This window comes from Salvelinus sp. IW2-2015, linkage group LG37 (genome assembly GCF_002910315.2).
Source record: "Salvelinus sp. IW2-2015 linkage group LG37, ASM291031v2, whole genome shotgun sequence".
NCBI classification, from domain to species: domain Eukaryota; kingdom Metazoa; phylum Chordata; class Actinopteri; order Salmoniformes; family Salmonidae; genus Salvelinus; species Salvelinus sp. IW2-2015.
The window spans coordinates 13,383,317-13,411,144 of record NC_036876.1 but is presented as its reverse complement, the minus strand read 5'-3'; the positions used below and the strand labels follow the sequence as shown (position 1 = coordinate 13,411,144).

At 43.1% G+C, this 27,828-nt stretch overlaps 1 protein-coding gene across 5 annotated transcripts in view; it reads right to left on the bottom strand.

The window, feature by feature from the left end:
- Positions 1–25,149, bottom strand: part of LOC111960231 (reticulon-3-B) — a 33,052-nt gene extending 7,903 nt beyond the window's left edge. Inside the window, exons 1-2 of one of the 5 annotated variants that reach the window (XM_023982138.2) lie at positions 24,844–25,117; positions 18,108–18,155 (exon numbers count right to left, since the gene is read on the bottom strand). In XM_023982138.2, coding sequence (XP_023837906.1) covers positions 18,108–18,155; positions 24,844–24,940 — 145 coding nt within the window. In that variant the 5' untranslated portion in view covers positions 24,941–25,117. Of the gene's footprint in view, positions 1–6,273; positions 8,900–18,107; positions 18,156–24,117; positions 24,259–24,843 lie in introns of those variants that run through there. The other 4 variants (XM_070437911.1, XM_023982139.2, XM_023982140.2 and 1 more) reach the window with 4 other exon arrangements.
- Positions 25,150–27,828: the final 2,679 nt, after the last annotated feature.

Here is a 27,828-nt window from a genome sequence, read left to right as displayed (position 1 = left end):
AACAAAAAAACAAAATCACTTAACTATATCCTGTTACAGTAACAGGATTGTGTTGTGAAATTAGGCTACACTGCAGCTGGTTAGTTTTCCATGATTAAAATGCTCACTTACCATATAGGCTTCAGTATCATTAACTGATAGAAAGATTTCCAACTCCAGACAACTATGTGGGGTTTATTGGCGGGAGGATTGAGTGAACAAATGTAATAAATATAAACTTTTTTTTTTTTTTTTTTATGTTTACAAAAATCTAAATTTCCATTATTAAATATCAAAATATACTACAATAGAGAGTTAGGAGCAATATTGTGTATCAGTTCAAATGTGGAGCACAGCTGCAAGGCAGTGGGAAAAAATGTGTTTACAGACAAGTCATCCTGACAGAGCAGAGAAGCAAAAAATCTAAATTTCCATTATTAAATATCAAAATATACTACAATAGAGAGTTAGGAGCAATATTGTGTATCAGTTCAAATGTGGAGCACAGCTGCAAGGCAGTGGGAAAAAATGTGTTTACAGACAAGTCATCCTGACAGAGCAGAGAAGCAAAGCAGGACACAGACAGCACTCCATTGTTCCTGATGCTGCCTGGCTGGCTGGTGAGCGGTGCTCAGAGAATGAGTGGGGTTTCCTCGCCCAGCACTGCAGGGGTCAGAGTCCCTCCCAGCATGCTTTGCTGGTACCCACAGGGAGGCAGCCTGKGCTGACAGCCCTCGTTAATCATCACTCCCTCCCTCCCTCTCTGCGTTATAGGCCCCAGATCTAGCAGCGAGTCCCAGTGGCAGCAGAGCCGCAGTGGCCTGCTTTCTACCTCACTGTGCAGTGAGCAGCTCTTAAAGATACAGGCACCACACCACATTTCCTGCATTCCAGTGTGTGTGCGCGCGCGTCTATTTGCGTCAATGTGTGTGACCCCATTACAACATAGCCTGGCAACAGATTTCAATGTTTTACTCCTGCAAAGCTAAACCAGCTTCTAAAGCAAGTCAAATACCATAGGTGATTATATACACATGGGTGAATAAGTCTGACTCAAGTATTGACATGATCCACTCCCTCCCGACTGACAACGACTGGCTGGTCCCCGCCCTATCCCTCCCAGTCCTAGTCTAAACAAGCACACAAATCATCCTACTACMAATGGACTGGCTGATTAGAACTAATCTTTAAAAGGCCTGGCAGAAGTCAAGATTTGGGAGGATGACTGATTCATATCACCTTCGGTGTGACAATTTCTTGTTGAGGCCTTTTGAGGGAGAACTGGTATGTCCACACCGCATTATCATTATCAATAGAGCCAAGCCAACTAAAACAGGTMGTTACACCCACTAAAGTAACCTTAACTCACCTAGCCAGGCACACCCCGCCTAATAAACCACTGAGTTGAGGCAGCAGCAATGCAGAAGGATGACTAAAATAGAATGGTTGGCGGCTGAGGGAAAGGACAAGGTTCGAGAGGTAAACGGGGTACTTAAGAGCCAACTGTAGCAGATTGAGGGAAGATAACCCCCAAAATGTAAGCTATGCTACTTGAATTTTGGTCTTTTAAGTATACAGAAACCACTAGTAAAAAATAATTAAGAGTACATTATTATTTGATATGTTAGAACAAAAATATGCGCTATACCATCTATATGTATTGTCCTAAAGCACCTCTTTAACAGTAGCTGACTGTAATGCTTCATTATAATTCCCTCCACGACTCCCGCATGGCGTAAACCTTCCCCTAGTTACTGGTTGCCTCAGTGATGACCTACAGTTCCATAGCGTGCCCGTGGCGTAGGTTACGCTCGCGGCACATGAACATGTTTGAGTGCATACTTCAGGCATCCTGCCGTTAACTCGTGTCTACATACCAGTTTGTGTGTGCCAGGTTTGGATTTCATGTTTGCACTGAGCAGGCATAGCATAGGAAGGGGTTCCCTATTGGGGGGGGGGGGCTGATCTGCTTCAACTCTACAYTGTGAGTTTGAGGGCCTTGGGTTAAATCAAATCATAGACGACGATTACACAAAATGTACAGTTAGCTGTGACCTAGTGTTTTTAGAGTATATGTAACATMTTGTAAGCTAGTAAGTAATAATGACAGCATTGATAAGGCATATTATATTGGCAGRTGTGATATATAAACCAAATGAAGCTCAGATAAGAGCCATATTCAAGCTTTTCACACTGAACAAAAATARAAAACGCAACAATTTCAAAGATTTTACAGAGTTACAGTTCATATAAGGAAAACAGTCAATTTAAATCAATTCCTTAGGCTCTAATATATGGATTTCACATGACTGGGAATACAGATATGCATATGTTGGTCACAGATACCTTAAAAAAAAGGTRGGGGCGTGGATCAGAAAACCAGTCAGTATCTGGTGTGACCACCRTTTCCCTCATGCAGTACGACATCTCCTTCGCAGAGCTGATTGGGCTGTTGATTGTGCCATGTGGAATGTTGTCCCACTCCTCTTCAATGGCTGTGTGAAGTTGCTGGAAATTGGCGGGAACTGGGACATGCGGTCGTAAAMGTCGATCCAGAGCATACCAAACACGCTCAATGGGTGACACGTCTGGTGAGTATGCAGGCCATGGAAGAACTGACATTTTCAGCTTCCAGGAATTGTGTACAGATCATTGTAACATTGGACCTTGAATTATCATGCTGAAACATGAGGTGATGGCGGGGGACAAATGGCATGACAAATGGGACTCAGGATCTCGTCACTGTATCTCTGTGCATTTAAATTGTCATATACAATTGTGTTTGTTGTCCGTAGGTTATGCTTGCCCATTCCATAACCCCACCAACACCATGGGGCACTCTGTTCACAACGCTGACATCAGCAAACCGCTCGCCCACACAACGCCATACACGCCATCTGCCTAGTACAGTTGAAGCCGGGATTCATCCAAGTGAAGAGCACACTTCTCCAGCTTGCAGGTGGACATTGAAGGTGAGCATTTGCCCACTGAAGTCGGTTATGATGCCAAACTGCAGTCAGGGACTTCATTCCCTGGTGAGGACGACAAGCACGCAGATGAGCTTCCCTGAGACGGTTTCCGACAGTTTGTGCAGAAATTCTTCGGTTGTGCAAACACAYAGTTTCATCAGCTGTCTGGGTGGCTGGTCTCAGACGATCCCCGCAGGTGGAGAAGCCGGATGTGGAGGTCCTGGGCTGGCGTGGTTACACGTGGTCTGCGGTTGTGATGGCGGTTGAACTCACTGCCAAATTCTCCAAAATGACATTGGAGGCAGCTTATGGTAGAGAAATTAACATTTAATTCTCTGGCAACAGCTCTGGTGGACATTCCTACAGTCAGCATGCCAATTGCACGCTCCCTCAAAACTTGAGACATCTGTGGCATTATGTTGTGTGACAAAACGGCACATTTTAGGGTGGCCTTTTAATTGTCTCCAGCACAAGGTGCACCTGTGTAATGATCATGCTGTTTAATCAGCTTCTTGATATGCAAAACCTCAGATGAATGGATTATCTTGACAAAGGAGAAATACTCACTAACTGGGATGTAAACAAACTTGWGCACGACATTTTTGGAGAAATAAGCTTTTTGTGCACATGGAACATTTCTGKGATMTTTTATTTCAGCTCATGAAACATGGGACCWWCACTTTACATGTTGCGTTCATATATTTTTGTTCAGTGTATATAACATGTATTTACTGTGTCCTTTGTGCCATTAAAATCAAGGAAGGTCACAATAATKTTTTTATATTCTACGTGTATCATTTTCTAGAGGAGGTTGGGAGGGCTGTGCCAAGACTCAAGAGGAGGGCAAGAGGGCAATAAAAGCTCTTATGACATCCAGCTAATTACTGCGGTTGGYACCCTGCCTCTGAGCCAAGTGACAATTGTAACACAAAATAAGAGGACCAATGCCCCCTAGCCTGGGCCCTTCTGTATGGGCTTTTGCCAACTCAAACTGGCATGGCAACGTTAGTCAGGGGAGTTGGACAAAGCACGAGTAAGCTGTTTTTTTTTTTTTTGCAGTTCCTCCAGCGTGTCTGGTCATGCTTTTGTAATATCCAATCCAGCTCGTCGATAATAATGACCATCATAAAAGGTMAAGTAAAGTCTGCGCCTTCAAATTGATCACGCGTCTCTGGAATGATCGTCTCCTGTCCTGTCTAAGTGCAGTGTAGTGTKGAAAGTTGCACCAAAGCAGAAACCCAACACTGGTGAATCGACTGTTCCGCCTGACATCCAGGGGCATTGCAAGCAGACACTGGAACGCCATGTTTGAACTCCCCACCCCCCACTGTCCGACCATGATTACTCCAAGCTTTTAAGGACATGGGGGGGTAGGACAGGGTCAAAGCCTCAAAACAGGGAGGGGATTGTTTTAGAATACATACAGTTGACATGTTCACACACACCACYCAGTATAGTTTGACCCTTTACTTTTGTGACAACTGCACTCTGTCTGTGAACGTGGAGACCTTCATAAGGATTGACAGTAAGAGCCAGATTTCAGTCTGGCACATACAGTCCCAGTCAAAAGTTTGGACACACCTACTCATTCAAGGGTTTTTCTTTATTTTTACTATTTTCTACATTGCAGAATAATAGTGAAGACATCAAAACTATGAAATAACATATGGAAWCATGTATGTAAAAATCATGTAACCAAAAAAAAAAGTTAAATAAATCAAAATATATTTTATATTTGAGATTCTTCAAAGTAGCCACCCTTTGCACACTGTTGGCACTGTCTCTCAACCAGCTTCACGAGGTAGTCACATGGAATGCATTTCAATTAACAGGTGTGCCTTGTTAAAAGTTAATTTGTGGAATTTCTTTCCTTCTTAATGCATTTGAGCCAATCAGTTGTGTTGTGACATGGTAGGGGTGGTATGCAGAAGATAGCCATAGTTGGTAAAAGACCAAGTCCATATTATGGCAAGAACAGCTCAAATAAGCAAAGAGATTTGACAGTCCATCATTACATTAAGACATGAAGGTCAGTCACTCCAGAAAATTTCAATAACTTGAAAGTGACTTCAAGTGCAGTCACAAAAACCAAGCACTACGATGAAACCGGCTCTCATGAGGACCGCTACAGGAAWGGAAGACCCAGGGTTACCTCTGCTGCTGAGTAGAAGTTCATGAGAGTTACCAGCCTCAGAAATTGTCAATTAACAGCACCTCAGATTGCAGCCCAAATTAAATGCTTCAGAGTTCAAGTAACAGACACATCTCAACAACAACTGTTCAGAGGAGACTGCGTGAATCAGGTCTTCATGGTCGAATTGCTGCAAAGAAACCACTACTAAAGGACACCAATAAGAAGAAGAGACTTGCTTGGGCCAAGAAACACAAGCAATGGACAATAGACTGGTGAAAMGCTGTCCTTTGGTCTGATGASTCCAAATTTGAGATTTTTGGTTCTAATCGCCGTGTCTTTGTGAGACGCAGAGTAGGTGAACGGATGATCTCCGCATGTGTGGTTCCCACCGTGAAGCATGGAGGACGAGATGTGATGRTGTGGGGATGCTTTGCTAGAATTCAAGGCAGACTTAACCAGCATGGCTACCACAGCATTCTGCAGCGATACACCATCCCATCTGGTTTGTGCTTAGTGGGACCCAAAACACACCTCCAGGCTATGTAAGGGCTATTTTACAAAGAAGGACAGTGATGGAGTGCTGCATCAGATGACCTGGCCTCCACAATCACCCGACTTCAACCCAATTGAAATGGTTTGGGATGAGTTGGCCTGCAGAGTGAAGGAAAATAAGCCAACCAGTGCCCAGCATATGTGGGAACGCCTTCAAGACTGTTGAAAAAGCATTCCAGGTGAAGCTGGTTGAGAGAATGCCAATAGCAAAGTTGTCATCAAGACAAAGGGTGGCTACTTTGAAGAATCTCAAATATAAAATATATTTTGATTTGTCTAACACTTTTTTGGTTACTACATGATTCCATATGTTATTTCATAGTTTTGATGTCTTCACTATTATTGTACAATGTAGAAAATAGTCAAAATAAAGAAAAACCCTTGAATGAGTAGGTGTGTCCAAACTTTTCACTGGTAGTGTAAGTAATACAGCCATGGCGCTGTATCAGGAAAAATTCAAAAATCTGTTATCAAAATTCTCAGACACATGCAACCATGTGTTTTTAGTTAGTGTACTCACACTTCGAATAAGAGGTCCAGATGCTAGGAGAAAGGTGCAAGTGAGAGAGAGGAGTGTGGTCATTGTGCTATGCTTGCGTGAGGTTAGCAGGCATAGAGCCCAGAGGGAAGGCATGTTACCTGACAAGTGYGTTAGTATTGCTGCCAAGACATGCTCTGCAAGGTGGTAGGCCTCGGCCACCCACACGTCGATGGCCTCTACCTCTTTGGAATACGCGCTGTCGGACGTAGGTTTGTTTTGGGGAGMAGGATGGTCGGAGGTTGTTGAGGTGAAGGAAGACTGGGATTCCTCAGAGGCCTTGATACTAGACTGAAGGTCATCCTCCTCTTCTTGGCTGCTGCCCAACTCTTTAAGGGCATTGATAGTGAGGTGTTCCTGCTCCAGATCCATKACCATGGTTGGTGTGGACTGGGAGGGAGGACACTCATCCTTGGCTGTGAGACCTTGACGAAGGTCTTCTGGATCTTCATCCTGTCGTGACTTCAGGCACTCCCTCATGAACTCGACGAAGCTGTCCGTGGCACCAGAGACCGAGCAGTCCGGCTCAATGCTTTCTGGATCACTGGTATTGTCTGGCGAATGGTGTCCTGCTTTAGTGTCCTTCTCCGCCACAGCTTCCTGTGGTGGGAGAGTCTTGCTGTTGACCATGCGATCTGCAATGATGTCATCGTTAGGTTTCTTCTCAGTCTTGGGCTCCATGGTGTTGCCAGGCAGTTCGCTCTGGAAAGAGGAAAATGGATCTTTAGGAAACTCCCTGGGAGATGGCTGGCCACCGACTGGCTTGGGGAAGGAATCTTCATCCATGGAGGTGAKATTCTCAAAATCTGAGATCATGGTAGTTGCATTGTTTTGAGGGAGTAGTGTTCCGATATGGATCTGAGAGGTTGGATCTGAGGGAGAAGGCTCTGGTACGGTGTCAAAGTCCAGCTCTTTATTTTCAATGGTGTCATCCGTGGCGTCCAGTGCGTCTTCGTCCTCTTCGTCCTCAAAAGATTGTCTGTCGTATTTACGGATTGTGTCATCCTGCATGTAGTTGGATTTTGAAAGCTCAACTGTCTGCATATAATCTTGTTTAATATCAGACTTGGGGTTCTCTTCAAACTTGGATGTGGGGTGAAGTTCAGGATCCTGAGAAGTAACGTTAGCAGAGCTAGACTTCACTAAGATTTCTTGTGCGTCAGTTGACCAGTCATCGTCATCATAGTCTGTAAAGTCTGAAAGGTTCTCTGCGGTTTTCTCAGAAGGTTTGGCAGTGGACGGAGAAGACTTTTCATTAGACTCATTGGGGGTCTTTGATTTATCAGACTCAACTTTCTGGGCTTGTGACACCTCAGAACTAGAGCTCTTTGACACAGCAGCACCTTGCATCCCATCATTAGATAGTGTTGTCTTTTGATTATCCGTATCGCATTCAGATTTCAAGATCTTGTGTTTAGGTGAGTATTCAGCATCAGAGTCGACAGGAGAGGAGGGAGGAGAGTAACCCTCATATTCTAAGGGGGGAATTTTGGAGAATTCCTTTTTAGTCACATCTGGTTGTGGCTCAGGGGTTTTTGGTGCCTCTTTCTCGGTGTCTTTCACAACTTCAGAACTTTCCTCCTCCTCCTCTTCCTCCACTTCCATCTCCATCTCCTCATCGCTGTAATTCGGCTCGTCTGTCTCAATAACATTGATGGTAGGGACCTGCATTGGCTGCTTTGCTGGAGGAGTTTCCTCTTCTTCGGTAGGGAGAGAGGGAACAGAGGGGTTGGGGGCAGGTGCAGTATCACTTGACAAAGAGGGGGCAGGGAAGGAAGGGGCATGGATGGAGACTGCATCCTCAATGACAGTGTCATCAGAGTCCCCGGAGCTGTCGACTTCGACTACCTCATCACCCCATAGGGCCTGCTTGGTCWTTGAGTCCTTCTCTTTTGAGTCAGAGGGAGGGGGTGGTGAGGGAGAGTTAAAACCAGCAGGAGGGGCAGGAGAGGCAGGAGAGGCAGGGAGCTCAGAGTCAAGGTCAGATGGGCCTTGGGTGTCTGTCATGTATGCTGTRGGTAGGAAGCTCAGGTCAAATTCAGATTCGTCCTCAACGCTAGACTGCTGCGCTGGGTCTTTGAACACATTTTTAAGTTTAGGCCCTTCGATGGGAGAGTCCATGAAAGCGTCAGGGACACACGCAAATGCCTCTGGAACATTAGTTATAGCTTTATCTTCCCCTTTTATATCCTGGGATCTGCCATCGTTCTCTAACACAAGAGCATCTTTGTTTGAATCTACTTTGTCCTCAAAGTCAGGCACAGGGGGTAAGTGAGCTCTCATCCAGTCTGCGGTATCTTCAAAATCACTCCCTTGYCGTGCTTCTCCCAGGACCTCAAAGGGAGATTCTGGTGAATCCTGATCAGTGGAGGCTCCTTTTTTCTGGAAGGGTGAGGTGGTCTCTGCCGGCACCTCAGTAGGAGACTTTTCATAGTGGCGCTCTTTGAAGTGAGGAAAGCCTCCATCCGTCTTGGGCTCTGGCTCCTTCTTTGCTGCCAGGGCCTCCAGTGCCTTTATCCTTTCAGACACGGGGGATGTCACGATTGGCGAATCTGGCTTTCCATCAGACGGACCTGATGATGCTTCGCTCCCATAGTTAGCGGGCGAAAACGAGCCGGACTGAGAAGGCCCGGCGAAGCGAAGGGAGGTGGTCACGGCTTCTGAGGAGGGCTTGTCAGAGCCCAGCGCCMCTCTTTTGTCTGCATCGGCCATGCACAGAGGTAAGGAGGGGAAGGGGGAGAAAGGAGGGAGGGAATAAAAATCACAGACACACTCAAACTCCCATGCACTTCCAGTTATATYCGGCGGAGGCCATTTTGTTGCAGCCCAAGCAGTCATGCATTGCATGGCACTGTATAACTGCAGCAATGGATGAGGGTGTGTCAGTCGGCATGCTGACTTAACATCTCAAGTTGTTGCCATTGAAGAGCATTTTCAATGAGGCAGCGTTCGAAATGACTTGCATGGTCGAAATGAAGCAGCTCCAAACAAAATAACAAAATTGCATATGTAAACAATACTGTTATACAACTGTGTGCCCTGTGGTCGTATATTCATTCATCTAAATGCATATTCATATATTTACAGCTACATAGAATACGGCTGGGGTTTTGTTAATCAAGTACTCTGTCTGACATGTTCTACAAAATACATGGCACTTTATTGCTGAAAAAAACATGGGACAGTACAAACCGCTCTGTTTATCTGGCAGCCCTATCAACTCACCACCCAAAGTTGTCACATCTGAAGAAACAAGATTGGTTAATACACAAAATGTTCTTCCCTCATCATTCCTTCCTATCTGGGTTATACCAATGATCTCATGAGAACCGTTGAGCAGTATCTCACATATCCAGAACATAAAAGACCACAGGGATGATATCATAGAACTAAATGTGACACAACGGGGACGAGATATAAAACGTGCCTGGAAGACAAGTCCGGAAGMAAAGGTCACATAGGATAAACACTCCTTGTTTGAACTCGCAAGGCAATTTATGGGYCAGAGACTAGGGTTAAGTGACTGCAGCCTGGTATAAAAGAGTTAAATGATATTACACTATTTCCATAATGGCCTAATTAACACATACAGTKGGTTCCATAATTATTGGCACCCTTGATAAATTTGAGCAAAAAAAAAAAGAAGGTATTAAATAATACCAATACTGAGCTATATTGTATGCTCCCCCCAAAATTGGGAAATTATATTATACAGTTGCTCAGAGGAAGATATTTTTTTAAGGGCAATACCGCCACTTTTCAACCTCATATTCATGATCTCCAKCACAATACCAGTGTCTAGATATGTGAAAATGGCACATTTCTATGATCTGTGGTGAAAAAGTTAAGAACGGCCCTAAAATAATGCTTCTCCGTGACATCACACGGCAGGATTAAAAGTAAGAAAAATGTTGTTTTTCAAAACCCTGCAATGAGTTTCTAGCCAGAGGAACGGTATTTTCTTGCGCCCCACGTCACAGCAAATTTCATTGTATTTGAAAAAAAAATCACTGTTTTTAAAATGTTTCAGCTTTTGATGAGGTCATCGGGTTCTTTTTCGACAAAACATAAAAATGCGCCGTTTTCACATATGTACAAACTGGTATTGTGCTGACATAATGAAAATRAGGTTGAAAAGTGGTGGAGTTGCCCTTAAAACAAGAAAAAAAAGATCTAAAAAAGACGGGTCAAAATGATTGGCACCAATGTGCCCTCTAAACTCTGCGCAGGAGCGCAATAGCCCGGGACTGCCTTGTAGAAKAATTACAGCCCATAGAGAGGTACGAGATTAAACTTCACTCAACTTTCTAGAKTGGTCCCTATTAGTTAATACTATAAACGTTTCTCTTTACTGTGGCAATTGGGATCGAATCAACGCAACATACCGAAACAAAAATGAACTATGCAAGAGAGTTCGTTGTAGGCAGAACACATCTGAGTAAGATTCTATTGCGCACTACTCAGCCGCACTCTCCACAGAACGTGTGGCATAACCAATCAGAGCTGCAGTACACCTATATGCAAATTAACCATTGCCATATATGGATCTGTGCCATTTACTTTGAACTGTAATGTTTTTACACCTGTGGTCCTGAGTTTTGAGGTCAAAGCAAGAGATGCATGTAGCCACGTGTGCACATTTTGTTCAGTAATTATCCCAGTTATAGATCATTTGTAGTCAGCAATAGGGGGGTGATTGCTACCTACAARAGCACAAAACATGTACATTTCTAGTTAAAGTGAGTCAGGCAAAGAGATGTTTTTTGTTTAAAAGGGGCAGTGTTGTATTTTGAGACAGGCTTGAATAAGCTAAGTAGCCAATAAGCAGATAGGCATAATTTGTCTGATTCACTGTAATAATGGTATGGGAATAATAATGTATTTTATTTTGTTAAGTTGTATCTTTCATCAAACAAAAACATTTTCAGTCGCCTCCTTGTCTGAAGGACAAGGGGATAAACAGGTTAATGTCAAGCCCTGCAAGTGTTTTTCAAAAGTCTAATGGAATGTAGGCCTACATTGAACACCACACATTGGCTGAATGATAGAACAGCTATTTCCATGTTAAAATGTTATGGGATGGATTTTCTCCATTGTTTTTGATTGTAAGCCACTCTGGTAGGCCTACATTATGATCAAAATAGCCACAGTAGCCTACATGGCCACTGTTAAAACTGTAACTTAAAGCGGGTACACCCTCAGTGTTCACAGCAAACGCCAGTTTTCATTACTAGCACCCTCCCCCCTTGCGAGGATAACAAGCCTTTTTCTAAAATGTTTTAGGAAATTGGAGGACACGTTGGTTAGGATCKTAGACCATTCCTCCACACAGAATCTTTCCAGATCCTTAATAATCCGAGTTAAGAGCGGAGCAGTGGTCTAAGGCACTGCATCTCAGTGCAAGACGTGTCACTACAGTCCCTGGTTCGATTCCAGGCTTTATCACATTCKGCCGTGATTGGGAGTCCCAWAGGGCGGCACACAATTGGCCCAGGTTYGKCCGGCATTGTAAATAAGAATTTGTTCTTAACTGACTTGCCTAGTTAAATACAAAAATGCTTTATCTTCGTCTGCGCTTATGGCCTGCCTACTTCAYTTCAAGCTACAGGTATTCAAATGGGGTTCAAGTCCGGATACTGAGATGGCCCTTGCAAAATATTGATTTTGTGTTTAATTAGCCATTTCTTTGTGGATTTTGATTAGTGCTTGGGGTTGTCGTCTTGCTGGMAGAGTCACTTGCATCCAAGAGTCAGCCTCCTTGCAGAGACAACCAGGTTTTTGGCTAAAAATAGTTAATGATGCCATTGACCTTAACAAGGGCTCCAGGACCAGTGGAAATAAAATATCCCGTAACATAAAAGATACACCACCATATTTTACTGTAGGTATGTGGTACTATTCTGCATTTGCTTCTGTTTTCCAAACACACCACTGGTGTGCGTGGCCAAAGAGCTCTATTTTCATGTCATCTGATCATAGAACTGGTTTCAATCCAAGTGCCAATGACGTTTACCAAAATCAAGGCGGTGCTGTGGTTTGAGTTGAAGAGGGCAGTCCATAAGTGCAGACAAAAGGTTCTCAAGGATCTGGAAAGGTTCTGTATGAAGGAATGGTCTAAGATCCCTCCCAATGTGTTCTCYAATTTCATGAAACATTTTAGAGAAAGGCTCAGTGTCGTTATCCTCGGAAGGGTAGGGTGCTGGCGTATTGAAAACAGGTTTGGCAATCATTTTGACCCATRTCTTTTTTAGATTCATTTTTATTACCTGTTAAACATACAGTATCAGTCAAAAAGTTTGGACACACCTACTCATTCAAGGGTTTTTCTTTATTTTTTTACTATTTTCTACATTGTACAATAATAGTGAAGTCATCAAAACTATGAAATAACATATATGGACTCATGTAGTAACCTAAAAAAGTGTTAAACAAAATCAAAATATATTTTATATTTGAGATTCTTCAAAGTAGCAACCCTTTGCCTTGAAAGCTTTGCACACTCTGACCGGTTGCATCACCGCCTGTTGTGGCAATTGCTTAGTATCTGACTGTAAGGCGCTCCAGAGGGTAGTGCGTACGGCTCAATACATCACTGGGGCAAAGCTTCCTGCAATCCAGGACCTATATACCAGGTTGTGTCAGAGGAAGGCCCCAAAAAATTGTCAAAGACTCCAGTCTGTTCTCTCTGCTACCACACGGCAAGCAGTACTGGAGCACTAAGTCTAGGTCCAAAAGGCTTCTTAACAGCTTCTACCCCCAAGCTATAAAAACAGCTGAACAATTAATCAAGTAGCCACCCAGACTATTTATATTGACCCCCCCCAATTTGTTTTTACACTGCTGCTACTCACTGTTTATCATCTATGCATAGTCCCTTTACCCCTACCTACATGTACACATTACCTTGACTAACCTGTACCCCCGTACATTTACTCAGGGACCGGTGCCCCCTGTATATAGCCTTGTTATTGTTATGTAATTCTACTGTGTTACTTTTATTTAGTAAATATTTTCTTAACTCTACTGCACTGTTGGGTAAGGGTTTGTAAGTAAGCATTTCACGGTAAGGTCTACACCTGTTGTATTTGGTGACAAATAAAATTGGATTTATATTCAAGGCACACTTAACAGAGTGAAGGAAAAGCAGCCAACAAGTGCTCAGCATATGTGGGAACTCCTTCAAGACTGTTAGAAAAGCATTCCAGGTGAATCTGGTTGAGAGAATGCCAAGAGTGTGCAAAGCTGTCATCAAGGCAAAGGCTGGCTACTTTGAAGAATCTCAAATATAAAATATATTTTGATTTGTTTAACACTTTTTTGGTTACTAAATGATTCCATGTGTGTTATTTCATAGTTTTGATGTCTTCACAATTGTTGTACAATGTAGAAAATAGTACAAATAAAGAAAAACCCTTGAATGTGYGTCCAAACTTTTGACCKGTATTGTATTTTTCCCTGAGCAATTGTATTAGTAAAAAATTATATTTCCTAATTGTTTTTAGCATACACCATAGCTCAGTATTTGTATWWTTTTWYTTTTTCTCATCTTTATCAAGGGTGCCAATAATTATGGACCCACTGTACATCCTTTACCCATGAGCTGTGGCTCCCATTTTAACACAACCTCTTTAGGCCTACATACCAAGGGGAATACACTTCCTGATGTCTTTAATACTGCAGATGTATGTATGTAAGTAAGTAATGTAATGCAGAGCTCATTATAATAATCATGTTAATGCATCGTACCTCAATCTTGTAAATTAGGTACGATATTAATCAAGCAGTTTAACGCAGATCCAATATCTTTAATGTACTTGAATGACTCATCCCTGGAATGTATACAAGCATTAGAGCAAGAAATATAACGAATAGAATGCGGAATGAATGTAAAACGTCATTGATTTACAGGACTCGTCTCATTCGCAGAGGAGGGCCTATGGGCCAAYTTTCATGGCTGTAACTTGCACTCTACTGGCCTCTGTCTACCCTGCTATCTGTTAAATCAACAGGAAGATGTAACTGAACCGCAAATGCTACGTTTACACAGGCAGGCTAATTATGGTCTTTTTTTTTCACTAATTGGTATTTTGACCAATCAGATCAGCTCTGAAAAGATCTGATGTGAAAATATCTGATGTGATTGGTCAAACGACCAATTAGTAGAACTAAGATCAGAATTCGTCTGCCTGTAAAACGCAGCCAGATTTTCTAAACACCCAGCTAACACAACACAGAGAAAAAGCTGGACAATGCCCCTGGTGTGGGGAGGCTTCCTAAATAATGATGTCCCGCCTGTGCGTCTGTCTGTCAATCACGTCACTAAGCAAGCTAACCCAACGCAATCTCCTCATGCCAGAGCAGAGGTGACATTAGAATTGGACTGGAACAAGGATCCCCCTCCAATGACAGAGTRCCACAGGTATCCTGGGGCGGGGGGSATAMATACATAGTCTGCAATAATCACATGATCCCTTTTCAGTCCCATGGTCCGCCCCTGTCAATTTCAACACAGAGCGACAAGCGAACATGGAGAATTGGCAGCTATAAAAACCAGACTGGWCATTAATACGAATTAGTCAAAAAGGTATGACAGAAGAACAAATCAATGGTGTTTTCATTTCATATTAAATGTKACCGTACATTTCATAAACTAGCCTACTCAATAACTTACATCAACGAGTTATCTGTAGTATTTTGTAATCMCTAATAACACGACCCAAAACACTTCATAAGAAACACTGTCAAAGGGGAGTTTTATCTATCGTCACCCACTTGAACTGTTTTGTAATACTCATTCATCCTCAAATGAGAGCRTCACTGAACTTCCACGCCTCACTCCTCTTACGCAATCTACTCCCCATAGTCATTGGAGTTGAGTGAGAGTGTTAAAGTGTGTGGGCTTCAAAAAGGGACACTTTCAGTACTAATCCCCATTTTAATGGACKGTTGAGCAGAGGCAGAGCTGAAGAGGCAAAGTGAGAGGTTTTTACTCTGCCCAAAATCTGTCCATGAAATTAAGGCCACGAAGTGAGGAATTTTTGTAAGGAKGTCATTGACAGTGTCGAATTTGGTCAACAAACCGCTTTATTTCTAATTTTCTACGCAAGGCTTATTTGAYCGAATAGATGTTTCATAATGTTAGGTTGTTACGAATGCACTGATAAGTGAATGGCATTTCGGCAACTTTRAAAATTACAACTATATTGCCATTGTGCCTGTTGTCAGAGACATCCACGATTGTGTCCTCACTTTCTATAACCCGTTTTAGCATGGAAATTGCCATTGAGGGCTTCCACTATTTTAAAGTAGTCAACTGGATGGGGATTCCTATTAGTTGGTTAGCAATAGGCCAATGAAAAAGAAAATGAACTGCTTTAAAATGGAGATTAGAGTTGGACCGGGACAAGGACCATACATAGTCACAAGATGTCCCAAGCAACTGCTCCAATAATCACGATTGACTACTTTAAAATGGAGATGCTGTCAAAGATGAGTCCTATATCTCTTATGGCCTGTTGTTCACACGCTTATCTGCCCTCCCGTTGGCTAGAATGGTCCAACCTGATATCGTCTCCTCCCGCCTGCCTTCCATTTTTGAGGACATGCATTTCCATCGTTAGAGCGGTCACTTGACTATTTGTCAATATAATAGACAATCATTGGCACAGGCCAACCAACATCTCACATCTCATAATATGCCTAGGAAGGCAACTTAAAAGGGATGTGCTTCTTCACGATGAGAAAGTCTCAATCACCTCAATAATTTTGACACTATGGGAAGGAGTCAAATTGTTTACTTGATAAGACAGTCTTCCAGTAATTCCATTAAGGATTCCATCTTAGCTAGGATGCACGTTTGCCTCTCGTCAAGCAAAAGTTAGATATCTTTATAAGGACCAGAACGGCATGTTACATACGCACTTCAAGGCAAGAGGATATTGTGCCTCTAAGTCACATTCCACGTGTGCATCAAATCCCGTGGTGGTAGGCCTACAATCTGTTATTGTTAAGCATTCGCCAAAAAAGTCTGAATCCAGCCAAATATTTTTGCTGCAGAGGAATCACATAATGATAAGAGATCAAATTCCATTGGGTACAGCCCTGTCATATCCAATTAGTGATGRAGGGAATAGGTCCCAAGGCCCATCTCCCTCACTGTGTGATTAGCTCACTCTTTGACTGTGTGAATATCCTAGCACTACATAGGATAGATTTTCAGTTTCTGCCCATCTAGTCGGGGGTTTAATAATCTCTATACTATTCATTCTTTAGGTTACTTCCTAGGCCTACAAACACACTGTATTATTATAAATACTACAAAATTGTGTTGTAGAAAAGAAACCCAAAAAAGCCAAATCAAGAGATAAAATCAAAAGAACAACATCTAAACAATGAAACCATAAAAGAAAACCTACTTTTTGGCTCCAGCAGAGGTCACATGCAAAAAGCATAAGAAGCAATAAGCAGAGGTGGTGGTACAGCGGGCAGTCAGGGTCCAGGGCTCAGACCCCGGCCTGGAGAAGGCATAGAGCAGAGGTGGTGGGACAGCGGGCAGCCAGGGTCCAGGGCTCAGACCCCGGCCTGGAGAAGGCATAGAGCAGTGAGTGGAGTGGATTCCTTCACAGTGCTTCTCATCCTCCAGTGCCGGTGATGGTACTGGGGCGGGATGGATGGGGAGGGGGGCTTCTAGAGATAGGGCCTAAGGCCTGGAGGGAAGGGGCCATCTATCCAAGGACAGCTAGGGTCCCCTGGGACAACCAACCTGATCCATTTTTAGAGTTCTAGCTCCTCCCGCACACAAAGTGATCTTGAACTTCTCTCTGCTTTCTTAAAATAAGTGGCAATCTTGGGATTATCTTGGACCTACAGTGCCGTTGACCTAAATAATGTGACAGAGCAGGCAGTAAAGACTGGAAATGGATCAGCTTGCTGTTATACAGTGGGGAGTGGAGACGTTTTTTCCCACATCTTTGATTTCTAGGTCTTGTCAGTTTTCTGATGGGGTAAAAACAGAGCAGGTTGCTTTTGGAGGGGAGTACGAGAGCTTGGGGGAATGACTAAACTAATTTGAAACATGMTCTTCTTCACTGTATTGCTTGTTTGAGTACATAACGGTACTCTAGGTCACCCTTTTCAAGTGTTTGATGCCAATTTATTCCGATCGAAATTCCAATCTATTCCATTGAGAACGGCTCTATTCCAAATTGGGAATGTCAATACATTCCATTGGGAATCAACGTACTGTAGCACTACACCATCAATAGATGGCTTACTAATTTTCTGTACATAACAATTAGACCTGTGGATTAATCACCATCACGTATCCGGCTGTGTCTAGCCTATATACTGTAGACAATATAGTACCTAGGTTGGGTACATTACATGTATGCCCGAAGAGATGTTTCCTCTGGCAACAGAGATTAAAACGTTTTTAAGCCTGAACTCAAACCCTAAAAACAGTTATTCTCCCTTGACATGCACCATCGGTGTCAGTCAGGGGCTATGGGGTTAGCCATTTCGCTGCTATTAATTGAGTATTTCATGCCTCCAGTTGGGGGGGGGGGGTTAAAATTCCAACTGTCAGACACTGTTGAAAGCGGGATGGGCCTTGCTGCCCTGCTAAATTGCAATTAGTGCAGGCAGCAGAGGGTCAGCAGCATAGGAAACAGATGGGATGACGTTACAGGGCTCCTAGAGGGAAGGAGMGGGGTGGGGGTTGGTTGACGATTGCGGAGTGGGGGATGATAGGTTGCAGGTTTCTTTGCAGGCCTCTAGTATGAAGTTCTTGGTCTGGTCTGGCCTAGAGGAGGAGAGGGGCACTAGAGAGAGGGATGGAAGGCATTACAGTGGCAGCCGAGCAGAAGAAAAGGACAGAGAAAGAGAGAGGGAGGATAGAGGACAGCAGGCGAGCACCGTAAGAGAACCATACACTTGCCTTGCGGAGACTGAATGAGAGATACAGGCGAAGAGGAAAGAAAGGAATCTGAAAAAATAAAAAGGACAGAATAATGAACATCCTACAGTGGCAGAAAATAACTCCCATCTCCATAACAACCCGTACCCACCCTGCCCAATTTTAAACATTAACAAAAACATTGATTAACTGGATGCCTGGTGGGGCTTCCACTATCCAACCTTATAACTGTACAATATGCTCTATAAACTTAGTGTCAGAAACTACAGTGAAAAATCTACTAATATACTCTAACCCCATGCAACTGTTAGCGTCCACAAATCTACTACCAATAAACACCTAGAATCAATTTAATCCATGCACTTAACTTTTCCTATGCAGGCAAAGAGAAGACAATAACAGCGATATGACCAACAACAAACTATGACAAACACAAATTCTATTTTACTACACACAAATAACAACGATGCTTCCGACAACGCATTCTATAACAGGCAATTATATGGCATTTTCCACGCAATTTATTTGCAATGTGCACATATTTCTCCCGTGGTTTACGACACCCGATGCCAACCAAGCAGCAACACTGCACTCACTTGATGGCAATTATGCAGAGAGTGATCAAATTTTCTGCCTCACTTCTGAATCTCATGTGATCTTGATGAACAAGAACAGCCTTTGTAGAGCACCATTACCATCAAACAGCTTCCTTGAATATCAAACTAACAAGAAGTGCACGGCTTTGCTCTTTCCTTCTCACACGTCACGGTTCGGGAACACCGAGGGGAGACTTTCTGGGGAATTTTCTCAGCCGTGAGTGGGATGGTATGTAAAGTTCATGAGCTGGATGATCAAGAAGCAATTTGGTCGCCCAAACTGAAATCACATCAGAGACTGGCTGGGCAGGTTGGCGAACTCTTGCTGTACAGCAGTCCTTTGTTAAAAGACTCGCCCAGACACGTTAATCCTACCTATGACACACCTTCATTCTTTCCCACAATCAGAGATGAGTCAACATTCTTCTTCTTTCGCTGACATTTCCAAATGGCCCGAAACCATTGCAAGAACCACTTCAGACCGAAGCGTCCACAAAAGGCCATCCTCAAAATGTCACTTATCTAAGAAGATCTATGCAAGAGAAACAAGGCACATTTTTTGTTGCCTTTTTACAGACTTGGACCATGGCTCTAGACAAGGTTTAAACATAGCTTCATATAGCTCATGTTTTCAACACTTTCAGCCGTGTGATAAATCTATCACGGGCAGCTGACCTGAGTAGGAAGAGAACCTGCTTTGGCACTACGCAGCCCTATACTCTACTACTAGATCTGGATGTCGGACTATGCCCGAGGGCCGATGATACGGAACTGGAGGAGGCCCTAACATGGCATCCCAGTCACGCCAGCCATTTCTGTCCCTTCCCGAGGAGAGCCAAGACATGACACTCAAATACCCCCCGGGGTCAGTTTGCTGCCTCAGCCCGATTCACTGACCTTAGAGATGATATGGTCTGTTCCGAGCAGAGCAGCAGTCTCCCAGAGAGGGGGAGAAAATGAGTAGCAGAGATAGAACAAGAATGGCACAGAGGGAAAGGGAGACGAAAGTACCCCATGTTCTCTCCAGACTATCTCACATAAACTATGGCCATATCTGCATGCTCCTCACTGCATAGGACTAGATTCCAGATCATTCCTCAGCATGTATCTGTACTTTTATCGCTCTCAAGATAAAAAATCAGCAGCATGTTGAATCCCTACTCAGGGAAATACAACATTTCACCTGATTAGATCACTGGTCCAAAAGGACTCCCTAGTCACTACTGTATATTTAGTGTCATTTGGAAGTGCACGTGTCTGTCAAACTAAACATAAACCTCGTCGTTGTCTCTGACCTTGACCGTCTTTCTAATTGAAAACAGGTGCAGAACCGCAATCAAATGTGCATAGCCTATGAAACCGGAGAGCCAGCAGAGCACTGGGTTTAGCTTTGATAGCGGCCGGTAAAATTACTTTATCGATGAGTTTGAATAATGTTTCTCCAAGAGTTGCATTGGTTTTACTGGCAGTGCAGGAAGAAACGAAATACAGCACTGACTCAAGCAATTACGAGTTTGACACCATGAATATCGTTTCTCATTCAGAACTCATTGTAACGCGAATTCTTCCGTACCGTCTAAGAGTAGAGCTATGGCATTCTGCCTGCTGTCGTAGATAAACGGTTCCATTGACAGAGCTTGCACAATCACCTTGTCAAAGTGACATGAAAAGAATAGGGGATGCTTTTCATGAACTTAACAACCCTGACAATCAGACTCAATGCAAATTTAGACGCAAGATATCTTGAGCCTTAAGATCTCTCTGGTCACTTCCTTAGTGACCAGTGCAACAAATGCCACTCAAATGTSTTGAGAAGGAAGTACTAGGCCTAAGAGAGACTGACCAGTGGTCTAGCAGTCTGGTGCAACACTGGGCATCAACAGATGGTATGATACCAAAGTAAAGGACCCAATGAATAACACAGCACTACCCTGGTCTGGGCCGTATTGCATTCAGCTGAATACTCTGCTGGATTCAGTAGATTTATATAGTTCCATTTGGATTCCTCTAGACTGGGTGCTGTGTTAACTCAGCCATGTGACATCTGAAACTGTATGACAGTAGCGGCAAGGGTCCAGTGACATCTTTGGTGTCATCATTGCCTGATCATACAGCCGAGGTAAGGAGGAAAATGGCACCGATAAGTCAGCAAGAGACTTCCGCATGACTGGGGTGAAATGAAAGAACRCGTGAACATTTGGTTTTTGAAGGATTTACTTCAGAAAAATGCGAAGGCAATGCCAATTTCTTGGAGAATTGCTCAAAACCTTAGTTACACTTTCAAAACAGAATAAAATGAATTATTATTCTCCCYGTTGAAACATGTATTGGTTAGTAAATACCTTTGTTGTAACATAACCACTTTGAGACAATGCAACTGGTATTCAGTCTAATACAGATTACAGAAAACATTCCCGATTTGCAATGGGAGCTGTATACTCTTTTCAGCATGGCTTTTAAATGATATACAGTAAACTATATTTAAAACGAGGTTTGTTATTAACGGATGCTTGTAAGACATGGTTAGCTGAATATATAAATTAAATCGATTTCAAATGCCCCTCCCTAATGACCAATAAGCTGTCAGTTTGAAGATCGTTGCAGAGGCAAGAGTGTCCATTTGTTTTCATCATATGGGCCTAGACGGCAATGTTCGCTGTAAGCTGCACGGGTGCACAGTAGCCCGAGATGGCCGCGTAGCTCCCCCAGGACTGCTGCGCAGAAGAATGATCAGCCCACGGAGAGAAGCACGAGATTAGAAAGTTGAGTTAAGTTCAGAGCAGTGGTCACCAAGCGTTCGGTCGTGATCGACTGGTCGATCTCCAAGACATTCCTAGTCGATTGCCAAACATTTCTGTTAAAAACCYAAGATAAAGCCTTTTTTCCCATTATTAGTCTGGGCTGTTAGCAGTAGGTGCACYGGATTCAGCTGCCCTGCGTGCCGGGTAGGCACACTGTTGCCATTTTGAACCATTTCATGTGTCTGAAGGTACAAACTCTGCCTTCCCACTGGGCCAGGGGGAGCAAATCAAGTGCCCTACCGCTGGCCAATCGGGTGGCTCAGATTACCGTGTCTGCAGTAACGTAGAAGGCATAAAAGAAAGCTACAGCAAAGTTGATACTGTGAGATTTCAAAACGTTTAAAACCACGACTAGAGAGAAACTGTCAACAAATAAAACAAAGAGCTGCTGTTTTTATGAGTGAGTGAATGTTTAAGTTCTTACTCAGCACTTAGTACACTTTTATAAGCCATAAAATACACGTTCTTCCTATTTCCACTCAGCGCTACAAGAAGCACTGCAGCAGTAATGAATGAGTAGGAAAGTCTATTGATAGGCTTGCGTTGTTGTTGTTATTATTAGCAGCTTGGGTCTTTTTTTAATATTGAGAAATATTTCAGTTTCTCTGTTCATAGGAGTAACAACGTGCATTTGTGCATGAGGCAGAAACAATGAGGTGCAACTCGAGTTTCGCCATCAGTTGGAAGGTGTCCCTTTTTGGTCAGCGTCTGTGGAGGAAAGGGAGAGCGGAGGGACGGTGAGAGGCGGACCCTCAGCCTGCTGCTCTCTCCTTCCTCTGAAACTGACCATCAGACGTAGGCATCATCAGCCCAGTAAAATAAAAATAAAAAGTGAATTATTTAAATGTATGCTCACTCAGCTGTGCCTCACAAGTAATACAACAACAGATCTATTATCGGTGTGATCATATAGCCTACCGCAAATTTTGAAATATATATATTTTTAAATGGCCCAAATAACAATGCAATGGCAGGGCAATTTAAGCGAAGCCAACATGTGGTGATAATGTATTGGGCCTATAGCTTACTGCACAAACCTCATTGCTACAGTAGTGTTTATAATTGGTTAATGTTGCATAGGCTTACATTTTTTAAGKCATGTAAAAAGAAAATCTGAGCAGTAGATATCAGCTTGCAATTTGACTCAGAAAGTGATCTTGACTCAGAAAAGGTTGGTGACCACTGTTCTARAGTTTTCCCTGTTAACACCATCAACGTTTCCCTTCACTGTGGCAATTGTGATCAAATCAACGCAATACTCACTTTCAATGCAACATACCCAAACAAAACAAATTATGCAAGAGATTCTGATGTAGGCAGAACGCATCGGAGTAGGATTCTATTACAATGATACACATGACTCAGCCCGTACTCTATACAGACCGGTGTGGCATAAACAATCACAGCTGCAGGAGGCCTATATGCAAATAGACCATTGCCATGTATGGATCTGTGCCATTTACTTTGAACTGGACTGTGTTTACAGCATGAGCGGTCGTGAGTAGATGCGCTTATTTTGAGATCAAAGCGAGAGCTGCATGTAGCCACGGGTGCACATTTTGTTCATATCCTTTGCCAGTTAATGAGTTCTTAGCCCAGTTATAGATCATTTGTAGTCAGCAATAGGGGAGTGATTGCTCCCTACAAAAGCACAAAACATGTACATTTCAAGACATCTTTGAAAAACGTGTCAGGTAGATTGTTTTTGTCTTAAAGGGGCAGTGTTGTATTTTGAGACAGGCTTGAATAAGCTATGGGGGTAGTATAATTTGTCTGATTTTCTGTAATAATGGTATGGGAATAATATTGAATTTTATTTTGTAAAATGGTTTCTTGTATCAAACACAACAATATGTTCAGTCACCTCCTTGTCTAAAGGACAAGTGGATAAACGGGTTAATGTCAAGCCCTGCGTGTGTTTTTCAAAAGTCCCATGGAATGTAGGCCTACATTGAATACCACACATTGGCTGAAAGATAGCTGTTCTATTTCCATGTTAAAATGTTATGGGATGGATTTTCTCCATTGTAGGCCACTCTGGTAGGCCCCCATTACGATCAAATAGCCACAGTAGCCTTCCTGGCCACTTAAAATTGTAATTTAACGCGGGTACACCCTCAGTGTTCACAGTTAACATTCAACGTTCAAGCTCAGCAGACGTGAAATTTGCTCAGTGCTGGAAGAAAAAAAATACAGGCGCGTGCGCAACTATGGGGCAAAAAAGACGGTTGGCTTAGACCGTTGACATGTAAACTATATTTAGTCTCTGAGTGTTTATTGAAAACATAAATACATTTGAACTTGTCTCAAATACATCGTTACAGTTGTTGGTTCCAAAGATAGCTAGCGAATGTTTGCTGTATTAGAATAGACATGACATCAAAACAAGACATGGTAATATGCCGAGTTCAAAACAACTAAATACTCGGAAATCTCCGATAAGTGAACGCACTTTAGTAGGAAATCAGAGATTTCCCAGTTTCCCGTTGTTTAGAACACGCCATAAAACCTACAGTAGGCTACACATTCTAGGATTAAAGAAAAGAAAAGCAGACCATAGAATAAATGCATCATTGTAACGAATGAGAGGGATTGGACTGTGAAACACTAATCTTCTCGCATGGGTTTGTTTACCAATGCCGAGACGATTTGGAGGTCCTCCCTTCATTTGCCGTTTCCCAGTAACAATGCATCTGCAGTGCAGATTACCGTCGCCGCAACATGTAGCCATTTCACCGCGGGCCAACTAGGGAGTAAAATGTGTCACCATGTTCTGCTCCCTTGTCTGATACTAAATAAAAAGTTAGGTCAAAGTAGAGGTTGGAGGGGACGTTGACAAAGCACACAAAAGACAGCCCCCGAAGCCTTGCAACCAGCGGGAGACTGGTTTAGTGTTCCATCCAATCGTGGTGCGTGTTTCTCAAGCCAACTMTCTGTGTTTTTGAACAATTTCTCGTCAGTGTAATATCGTTCGATTCMATAACGGGCGATGGGTGCTTACTGGTCTAGCAGAATTTCTAATAGAGCATTTAGGCTAACACCCTTTTAACGCCCACAATGAARAAAATTGCCTCATATCTGCTTACAAGGCCTGCACTTGTCCCTCTTCAACAACTTTACCATTTCAAGTGTCTACAGGGAAGATGCCAATATAAGTCTGCATAACAAACGAAAAAATAAGTGCAAGTATTTTCATTTAAGTTCCTTTTACGGACCTAAAAAAATTGTGGTTTTGACGGTCTGCCATTAAAGCTACGGGCTACTTTATCTCAAAGCACCTGTGTTATTGAAAGTTTAAAACACCATGTCTATGTTGACCATTTCAACGTTTCCGTTGAATTAGGTACAGCTTTCTCTTACCAGACATTTTTGAGTCTTTGGCCGCAACAGAGTTTTGTCCATCGGCCAGCCCCTGCGACGATGATATCTGGTCGAACTGGGTCATTGGATCTGCCATTTTACTATAATTTCAAAATATTCTGCACGGTGGCGGCGAGAATTTGTTGTGTATTATTGCTGTCCTTAAAATGTCTTCTTCCAACTTGCCTCGTATTCCCCAAKACCTGGACGCAGTGTCACCGAGCCTGTGCACCTTCACGCGCACTGTGTGGATGGAGGGCACTGTATGGTTGAGGACTGATCGAGAGAGCAAAACAAGAAGTGTATTCATTCCGCCAATTCTGTTGCAAAACGGAACGATACGGGGAGGGACCTACCTAAAATTGTCCAATAGAAACTCTAGTTTTAGTTACAAACTGTTTGGCGAATGAATGTACCCGAGATAGATATTTGCCATTGGCTCATTTAAAGGGCAATACCCAACATTTTCTCGTGTTTCAGGGAAACAGCATGTTATATGCCGCGTTCAAGTGCTAGTCGAAACTAGGAAACTCGGAAATGTTCGACTTAACTAGTTGTAGTTATAAACTGAACCAGAATCTGGCCTTACATGAGACGTTGAATATGGCGATTCTCCTTTAAGCCCGGGAAGTAGCTGTTCAATTTGCTATTCACCAGCTTTTCAAGCTTAATAATGTCAAAATATGTTAGGTAGCCTACTTATCAAAACAAATGGAGTTTCATTGAACAACTATCATCATTACTGCCGGTAGGTAATTCCAAAAAGGGTCTAAATACAAAGTTGGAACCATGTGTTTTATGTATTTGATACCATTTCACTCCAACCCTTACCACGAGCCTGTCCTCCCCAATTAAGGTGCCACCAACCTCCTCTGTAGTACACTGTTGTAGGTGATAAAACAAATGTGTATAAAATAACGAGATGCTCATGTCTCTGTCCTAACAATGGGAGTCGTTGTTCCAAAGGCAGGTGAAATGCATTTGGGCTTATTTTGGACAGATTATGGCTAGAGTGAAACCTCTCGCTTTGCCTCTTCCTCGCCGGATAAATCAATGACCTTTCGATGAACCGACCTGTGCTTGGCAGTAATGATTGATTTTATTGAAGGCCCAGAAGAGGTGGATTTGGTGAATGTGCACTTGGTCAAAAACAATACTTGCATGTAACTTTTTACTTAGACCCTTTTTGGAAGTAAATACCGGCCGTGATGGAAATAATGACAAGTTGCTCAGTGAAACTCCCTTCTTTGGTAAGTACGGAATGTATTTTGACATTATTGTGCTTAAAAAGCTGGTGAGTGGCAAGTTGAATGTGTGCTTCCTGGGCTGAAAGGGGAAATCTCCTATAAACCCAGATTCTGGTTCAGTTATACACATGCTGCGTTCAACCAGTTAGCAAGTTGGAAATTTCAGAGTTTCCTAGTTCCCACTAGCACCTGTACGCAGCATAGCCTACTGTGCATTCAGAAAGTATTCAGACCCCTTGACTTTCCACATTTTGTTACGTTAGTCTAATTCTAAAATGGATTAAATTACTTTTTTCCCTCACTCTACACACAATAGCCCATAATGACAAGGCGAAAACAGGTTTAACATTTTTGCAAATGCATAAACAATTAAAAACAAATACCTTGTTTCCATAAGTATTCCGACCCTTTGCTATGTGACTCAAAATTGAGCTCAAAGTGCATCCTGTTTCCATTGATCACCCTTGAGATGTTTCTAGACCTTGATTGGAGTCCACCTGTGGTAAATTCAATTGATTGGACATGATTTGGAAAGGCACACACTTGTCTATATAAGGTCCCACAGTTGACAGTGCAGGTTCGAGCAAAAACCAAGCCATGAGGTCGAAAGGAATTGTCCTTAGAGCGCAGAGACAGGATTGTGTCGAGGCACAGATCTCGGGAAGGGTACCAAAACATTTCTGCAGCATTGAAGGTCCCTAAGAACACAGTGGCCTCCATCATTCATAAATGGAAGAAGTTTGGAATCACTAAGACTCTTCCTAGAGCTGGCCATCCGGCCAAACTGAGCAATCGAGGGAGAAGGGCCTTGGTCAGGGAGGTGACCAAGAACCCGATGGTCACTCGGGTTCTGTCCACAGGAACTCTGGAGCTCTGTCCAGAGTTTCTCTCTGTGGAGGTGGTAGAACCTTCCAGAAGGAAAACCATCTCTGCAGAACTCCACCAATCAGGCATTTTTAGTAGAGTGGCCAGAAGGAAGCCACTCCTCAGTAAAAGGCACATGACAGCGCGCTTGCAGTTTGCCAAAAGGCACCTAAAGGACTCTCAGACCATGAGAAACAAGATTATCTGGTCTGATGAAACCAAGACTGAACTCTTTGGGCTGAATGCCAAGTGTCACGTCTGGAGGAAACCTGGCACCATCCCTATGGTGAAGCGTGGTGGCAGCATCATTCTGCAGGGTTGTTTTTCAGCGGCAAGGACTGGGAGACCAGTCAGGATCGAGGGAAAGATGAACAGAGCAAAGTACAGAGATCCTTGATGAAGTCCTGAGCACTCTGGAGCAGGTTATCAGGCTGGGTGAAGGTTCACCTTCCAACAGGACAACAACCTTAAGCACACAGCCAAGAAAACGCAAGAGTAGCTTCGGGACAAGTCTCTCTGTCCTTGAGTGGCCCAGCCAGAGCCCGGACTTGAATCTGATCGAACAACTCTTGAGAGACCTGAAAATAGCCGTGCAGCAACGCTCCCCATCCAACCTGACAGAGCTTGAGAGGATCTGCAGAGAAGAATGGGAGAAACTCCCCAAATACAGGTGTGCCAAGCTTACCCAAGAAGACTTGAGGCTGTAATCGCTGCAAAAGGTGCTTCAGCAAAGTACTGAGCAAAGGGTCTGTATACTTATATAAATGTGATATTTAAGTTATACATTTGCAAACATTTCTAAAAACCTGTTTTTGCTTGGCATTATGTGGTATTGTGTGTAGATTGAGGGGAAAAAACAATTTAATCGATTTTA